Consider the following 8232-nt stretch of genomic DNA (forward strand, 5'->3'; position numbering starts at 1 on the left):
ATATTTTTATCTTAAGGAAACAGGCATAGTGAAGTTAAGAAACGTTCCCAGGGTCAGACACAAGCGGCGAAGCCAGAATTTGAACCCACCCGGGTGGTGGGCCCACAGTACACGAGCTTAACCTCGCTTGGAGAGGTGGAGGGGACACTTTTTTATCTCGTGTGGCTTTCGTCAAGTCTCTCACGAGTCAAAGCTGTCGCGAGAGCGCTAGGCCCAGTGCGAGGAGGCAACAGGAACTGAATAACCACTCAGCTGCCTCTAACCCAGCTCTTTAGGGAAGATCAGCTTATTCACACAGTCGATATCGCCAGAGGTCAACGCACGCAACCGCGCAGGCGCAGATCGGTGGACTTGGTTCCTATGGTTTCCGGGGCGAGACGGCGGAAGGAAGGTCTACTCCCGGAGTCGCGCTGCAAGCGTCGCGCGGCGGACCTTCTTTGCGGCAGCTCTCGGTGTCCCAAGCCTATCATCCCCTATCGGCGGCCAGCGAGGAGACAAGGGCACCAGAGGTGGACGGTAGGGCCTGCATATGTTTGCGGGGTAATTTCGTTTGCGGAGCTTTCTTCCGAGATATCTTTAACTAATTTCCTCTTGGCTTGCTGGGTGTCCGTTTTCCCTAGCTCCAGCCGGGGGCTTATTTTCCGCTTTCCCAGGTTCCTTTGTCCACACAGCCAATGTCACCAAAGCCTGTAGACCGCACCTCTCTCGGTCTCTTTCCAGGGTAACTTAGATTTCTGCGGAACTAATGCGTTGGCATTCTGTTCCTTGACCTGAAGCCCACACTCCTTGTCCCGGCTTTCAAGGCCCTGCGTGATTTCTGCCCTGCCTACCGCTTCAGCTAGCTTCGTTCTCCCCGACCTGCACTCTGCGCTCCAGCTACGTTTGGGTCCTTAGACATACCCAGCACCTCTGGGTGTAACTCATGCTGTGGAATAATCTGCCCACTGACCTTCACTTGGCAGATTCAACCCATCTTAAAAGGCATTTTCAAGTTTCCTGGGCAGAGTTGGTGCTTCCTCCTTCGAGCTCTTGAACCCTGCTGTGTTCCTTCCTTGGGGTTCCCAATTCGCTGTGTATCTTATCCTAGCACTTACATTGCAGCTGCTTATTCCATCCCAGTGCCTGAAGCGTTATTACTCAGTAAATCACTGAAGGAATGGGTACAAATTTTTTAAAATTAAATTCACCTGTAAATCTACCAGTCATACATAGCTGTATTGGCATTTTTGTGTGTGCTTCCTTCTAGTCTTCTTTTTCAGACAGTTTTTCTTTGGCATTTTTATAGTCCTTCTTCATTTGATATTAAAATGTATGTCCCATGTATATTATCTTTTTTTCCCCAATATCTATCATATTCTACTTAGTAAATACTGGGTTTAATTATCTGTATATTGTTGCACACTCAAGTTATTTGAAATTAATTTTTTTCAACAGGCAATAACTGAATCCCTACCTGGTCCCTGCTCTTAAAGCATTTATTGTTCCATACGAGAGACATTCAGGTAAATAGTCCATTACAGTGACATACAAAGCACTCCTCTGGGAAGTCGAGAATGATGTACAACCAAGAGAAGGGACACCAATGTCAGGATGGCTTTTCTGGAGAGGAGTCATTTAAGTGATAATGAATAATATAAAATGTTTCTATGTGTATGCTTTTATGTTCTTATCAGATATTTCTTCAGATCTGTGTGAAAGAATTGGGATTAATTAAATCAAACTTTTTGACTTTGATAAAAATGACTATCAATATAGAGAGGATTTTTATACATTATTTTTTAGTTCTAGTTTTCTTTTCCTTGGGTTTTGTGAAAGCACAGAAATTATCTACTATAAACTGAAGAATCTAATGAAAAAATGGTGAAAAGAAATTGGGAGAATATTGTAAAATATCTTTCTAGAGGGCTATTTATCATAATTATCTCATTTTACTTAGAAATTTCTCATTCAATTGCACTTTTTTGACATTATATCTTTCTTATCTTCCATTTCAGCCATGCCTTTCTTTGATATACAGAAAAGGCTGGGTGTTGACTTAGACCGCTGGATGTCAATCCAAAGTGCTGAGCAGCCTCACAAGCTTTCATCTCGGTGCCATGCTTTTGAAAAAGAATGGATAGAATGTGCACATGGAATTGGTAGTATCCGTGCGGAGAAAGAGTGCAAGATAGAATATGATGATTTTGTAGAATGTCTGCTTCGGCAGAAAACGGTGAGGGAGTGATGGTGATGAGAGCTGAATTACTTCCTTATTTCTTTGGGGCTATTTTCAGTGTTTTTAATTGGTCATTGGGTAGTGACTTGCCCAGTGTGAATTGGCAAGACTTTTGTGGTGAAATGCCTCTACTTAGATACCATGTCAAGGAAGTCAAATGCCTTCAGATCTGAGGAGGACCTGTTCTCAGTGTCCTTCTTCATTGCACATATTATCCTTAGCATTGTACCTTGCTGTAGCCATTGGATTAGAAATTACGTGTGTCTCTTTCTACTTTTGCAGTAGGCCATAAAGCAAAGAATATCAACCAGTCTTGGATATTTTTGTCTTTGAAAATCTTTGGGTAACAATTTTTCAAATTCATTGAACCCTCATTGGGTAAGAGGTTAAAACCTGGCAGGTCTATTGGACTGAACCTGATATAACAATCTCTGGATTCGTTTCTACTCTGGGGAAGATGGAAATGTTAATGTGATTGCTTTCAGTGAGCCTAACCAAAAATGCAGGGGAAGGGAGGATGCTAACAGCATGGTGTCTCCCTCCTCAAGGGTTGAATGAGTTGCCTAATATCTAGAGCCCAATTTTCCCTTAGAAAAAGTTTTGAGTGTGGACTGTCATTTTACCTATTTCTGTGCTCCAGATATAACAAATAGAAATGTTTCTATTACTCCTAATTCCTTAGAGTTTAGGAAAACAATTTAGATTTTCAGTTAAATTGATAACAAAATTATCTGTATCAAAATTTAAAATTTCTTATCTTTTAACATCTACTATTGGCATTTGGATAAAGTGAAGCCAAACTTGGAAGGAATGAGAGAGGGCCAGGTAATAATTTTGTATTGATCTTTGCAGGAATATTGATTACTAAGTGAGTAATATTATAGTGTAGTATATATTATAGGACAGTGAGTGGGTCATGGTTGGCCACCTACCAGCAATTTAGTTCACGACATGTCTTAACTTCTCTTGCGAACCTGTTATTTCTTGCTCAGATTAAGACTACTACTCATCATGGAAAATTTACACCGGGAGGAGGCAGTGTGGTGATGTGGAAAGAACATTGAATTGGGAGTTAGGAAAGCTGGGTTTTGATGCCGATTCTGCCAGTGCTAGTTTTGTGACCTCGGGCAAGTCACTTCTTGGTCTTGGTTTCTTTATCTGGAAATATCAAAGAGTTGCTCCAAGGTCACTTCCTAATCCTATGAATTTATGAATAGGTATGTTACTGTTTTAGAGGTCACCCCAAATGACTAAACACTTCCCTTTAGGTAAAGAAGTTAGTGAATCAGGGAATTAGAATCAAGCACTGTTCTAAGTGCCTAGCATGTAATAATGCATTTATTTCTCACAGCAATCCTGAGATGCTTTACTATTATGTTCCCCACTACACAATTAAAAACTTGAGGCGAGGAAAAATTTGAGCCATTGCCTAAGGTCATCTAGTTAGTAAGTTGTGGAACTGGGATTTGAACCTGGCAATGATGGCTCCGAAGCCTGTTCTTATATATCAACACCTAAGTGGTGATTGGTTCTAGTTCAGGGAGAAATTGGGTACATGTTATTTTTATAGCTCAACCGTGACTAGTCCTCTTTTGGGAAACTCTTTAATAAAGAAATGTTAAGAATGCAGTCTTTTAAAAATGGTTAATGTTTATGTTAGTATTTATTATACCTAAAGTTATTCTACCAAAGTTATATCCTGACTGTCTCTTTAAGGTTAATGGGACGTTTAACTGAATATACTAACACTTTATGGTTTTGTGAAAACTTGGTAATTTACTTAAAAAATATTTTTTGGATCACCTATTATATCAGGAACTATTCTAGGCACCAGGAACATAGCAGTAAGAAAACAGCAAAAAGACCCTGCCCTAATGGAGCTTATATGGGCAGGGGGAGAATTAACAAACATGTTAAAAAATAGTGTGTCAGGTGTTGATAAATGCAGTGAGGAAAATTAACAGGAAGAAGATAAAAAGCTCTGGGCATGAGAGCTGAGTGGATGTTCTTTTAAATAGGGCAGTCACACAGAGTTTAGTGACAGAAGACATTTGGCTGAGACTTGAAGAAAGTGAGCCATGTGGCTACAAGGGGGAAATGTTCTGGGCAGAGGAAACGGCAAGTGCAAAGGTCCCTGAGCTGGAGAAGAGAGAGCGAGACGGAGAGTGTTAAGACATAAAGTCAGAGAGGTACGCCTCTCAGTAAGATGGGAAGCCATTGAGTTTGGAGCAGATGAATAATGCAGTCAGGATTAGTGAGTATATTTTCTGTGTCACAGGATCCATTGAATTATTGCTCTCACAGTCTTATTATATCATGGCTTTCATTTGCTGAGAATGTCCTATCTGAGAAGAAGCAGAACTCAGGCCTCAACTAGTAATGACTAGTAGCTGAGCACTTATCAGATCTTTCATTTCAATATGATAAAAAGAGACTTTATATTGTCTATTTCTGCATCATTCATACCCACCGAACAGTCACCAGCAGCAGTGCCACCTTCACATGGAGAAGTCAGGAATACATATGCCGCGAGATGATCTCAGCTTTTAATATTTAAAAAATTTTACTGTGCACAAATTTGCCTCTTGAAGGTTTTTGACCTGTATCTATTTGTTACTGTTTTTGTAAATACTGTATTCCCATATATAACAGGAGCATCTTCGTTATTAGTTTAGAGATATAGTATATATATTAGAAATTTATTTGTTAAAAGCTTGAGACATGATTTAAAGTTATTTCTTTAAAGACTCTGAGTTTCATCTGAGAGGCCCTCTAGGATGAAAAGCTTCTATAGTTTAAAAATGAAACCAATTTTCATTCAGTTTCTCCAGCCCTCACTCTCTGGTCCATATCTTCCCCTAGTTTAAATACTTTTTTCCTTTGGCAGATGAAACGTCTGAGAGCCATCATAAAGCAACGGGATAAGCTAATAAAGGAGGGGAAGTACACGCCTCCACCCCACCACTTGGGGAAGGAAGATTCTAAGCCCTGAGCAGAGCAGCTGCTGATGGCTGGGGGCTGATTTTCGTGTTTATTCTTCTCCACTGGAAAGTTAACGTACTGACAACCTCTTTGTGAAAGTGTCTAAAAATAAAGGATTGTTTCATTCTATTTGTTCTATTTTCTCTGGATCATACTTTTCTATAATGAGACTGCAACCAATTTTTCGTTTGGAAAAATGCCTCTACCTGTGCCTTAAAAATTAGAATCTAGGGAATAATAAGTAGAATTTAATGAATGCCTAATATGTATGAGGTACTTTAAAAATGGTAACTCAAGAAGTTACAGTGTTCTTTAACGCTTTGATTCTGGTTTATTTTCCATGAAGTACAGACGAGCCGAGAGGGTGGTTGTGTGTTTACTATAAAGTCTGTGAAGTCTAACTGTAAGGTTAAGAAAATGCCCAGTTCAGATAATTTAATTTTGAAGAAGCACTGCCATTGTTTCAATTTGCTATCTGACCTCAGTGGTATATTTATTAGTACTTCTAACGGACAAATTTAGAAAAATGTTTTTAAAAGTTCAGATATAGACGGAAAGAGATGAACCTTAGAAAATTAATGTGTTGAAAATATAATTGAAACCTCATATCCTGCAGCATTTTTTTTCCAACTTTTGTTGTTATGGCAAAATATAACAAAATTTATTAACCATATTTAAGTGGTTCAGTGGCATTAAGTACATTCACGTTGTGCAACCATCACTGTCATGCATTTCCAGAACTCTTCGTACTGGAAAACCGAAACTGCCCATTAAACAATAACTCCCCATTCTCCCCTGCAGTTCCTGGCAGCCACTTTTCCGCCTTCTATCCTTGTGATTTTGACTACTCTTAAGTACTTCATATGAGTGGAATCATACCATATTTCTCTTTTTGTGACTGGCTTCTCTCACTTAGCATAATATCTTCAAGGTTCATCCATGTCATAATGTGTCAGAATTTCCTTTCAAGGCTGAATAATATCTCTTTGTATGTATATACCACATTTTGCTTATCTATTCTCTTGACGGATGCTTTGGTTGCTTCCATGTTTTAGCCATTGTGAATGATGCTGCTTTGAATATTGGTGTACAGATATCTCCTTGAGACCCCGCTTTTTATTCTTTTAAATATATACCCAGAAGTGGAATTGCCCGATAATAAGGTAATTCTATTTTTAGTTTTTTGAGAAACTGCTGTACTGTTTTCCACAGTAGCTATTACCATTTTACATCCCCAACAAAAGTCCACAAGTGTTCCAATTTCTCTGCATCCCCGCCAACACTTGTTATTTTCTTTTGTTGTTGTTATTGTTTTAATAATAACTCTCTAATGGAAGTGACATGATATTTCATTGTAGTTTTGATTTCCCTAATGATTAGTGTTACATCTTTTCATGTGCTGTTGCCTATTTGCTTAATTTGTTTGGATAAATATCTTCAAGTCCTTTGCCTATTTTTGAATCTAGTTTAGTTGTTGAGTTTTAGGAGTTCTCTACACATTTGGGGTATAGATTCCTTATCAGATAGAGTCAAGTGCTATATAACGTCTCAGTCAATAACAGACCACATATACAAGGATGGTTTCATAAGATTATAATGTAGCTGAAAAATTCCTGTCACCTAGTGACATTGTAGCCATTGTAACATAACAACAAACCTGGTATAAACCTGTGCTGACAATCATAAAAATATAGTACATATAATTACGTACAATATCTAATAGTTGACAATAAATTACTATGTTATTTACGTATTTTATTATTTAGAGTATACTCCTAAAAAAATGTTTGCTGTTTAGCAGTGTGCCATGTTACGCTGGCAGCAACCTCATATATCATGTTCACTGCACCTCTTGAGTACATCATTTTCTCTTATGTTTGATTTAATCTTGTGTTGGTTTATATATTTAGTGTAACAACCTAAGTGTACACTGTTTATAAAGTCGATAGTAGTGCACAGTAATGTCCTCAACTTTCACATTCACTCACCACTCACTGACTCACCAGAGCAACTTCCAGTCCTGTAAGCTTCACTTGTGGTAAGTGCTCTCTAAAGATGTATCATTTTTTAGTTTATGATATTTTTCCTGTACCTTTTCTGTTTAGATATGTTTAGATGCACAAATACTTATCATGGTGTTACTATTGCCTAAAGCATTCAGTACAGTATAGATCTGTACAAATGCTGTATAGATTTATAGCATAGGAGCCATAGGCTATACCACGTAGCCTAGGTGTGTAGTAGGCTGTACCATCTAGGTTTGTGTAAGCGCACTCCATAATGTTCGCACAATGAAAAAATCACATTTCTCAGAACATATCGTTGTTAAGTGGTGCATGATGTATATGATTTGCAAGTATTTTCTTCCCTTCTGTAAGTTGACTTTTTACTCTACTGATACTGTCTTTAGATGCAGAAAATTTTTAAGTTCTTTACGAAGTCCAGTTTCTTTTGTTGTTTTTGCCATTGATGTCATATCCAAGAAACCATTGTCAAATCCAGTGTTCAGTGTTGTGAAGCTTTTGCCCTATGTTTTCTGAGTTTTATAGTTTTAGGTCATAGATTTATTTTGAGTAAATTTTTTTAATATAGTGTTAGGTAAGGGTCCAACTTCATTCTTTTGCATGTAGATATCCAGATTTGCAGCACCATTTGTTGAAAAGACTGTTTTCCTCATAATAGTCTTAGCACTCTTGTTAAAAATTATTTGGCCATATGTGTGCAGGTTTATTTCTGTATTCTATTCTGTTGGTCCATATGTCTGTCTGTATATCAGTTCCACACTGTTTTGATTACTGTAATTTAGTAGTAAGTTTTAAAATCAGGAAGTGTGATTCCCCCAGCTTCGTTCTTTTCAAGACTCTTGACTATTCAGTTTCTATATGAGTTTCTATATAAATTTTAGGATGGGTTTTTTGTTCAAAAAATAATGGAATTTTGATAGAGATTGAATTGAATCTGTAGATCACTTTGGGTTATACTGATGTCTTAATAAGTCTCAAGCCACGAACATAGGATAGCTTTCATTTATGTCT

The 8232-nt window shown here is 38.0% G+C and overlaps 1 protein-coding gene across 2 annotated transcripts; it reads left to right on the top strand.

Moving 5' to 3' along the window:
* The first annotated feature begins 369 nt into the window (after positions 1–369).
* NDUFS5 (NADH:ubiquinone oxidoreductase subunit S5) lies at positions 370–5326 on the top strand. Of its 2 annotated transcripts, none has more exons than XM_016157397.2 (4): positions 370–516; positions 1435–1502; positions 1995–2212; positions 5103–5326. In XM_016157397.2, exons 3-4 carry the CDS (start codon positions 1997–1999, stop codon positions 5205–5207), a joined length of 321 nt encoding a protein of 106 aa, XP_016012883.2. In that variant the 5' UTR covers positions 370–516; positions 1435–1502; positions 1995–1996; the 3' UTR covers positions 5208–5326. The 2 variants fall into 2 exon arrangements, with proteins under 2 accessions (XP_016012883.2, XP_016012884.2); XM_016157398.2 differs by having other exon boundaries at positions 408–540.
* Positions 5327–8232: the final 2906 nt, after the last annotated feature.

This window comes from Rousettus aegyptiacus, unplaced genomic scaffold, assembly GCF_014176215.1.
Source record: "Rousettus aegyptiacus isolate mRouAeg1 unplaced genomic scaffold, mRouAeg1.p scaffold_m13_p_1, whole genome shotgun sequence".
NCBI lineage: Eukaryota > Metazoa > Chordata > Mammalia > Chiroptera > Pteropodidae > Rousettus > Rousettus aegyptiacus.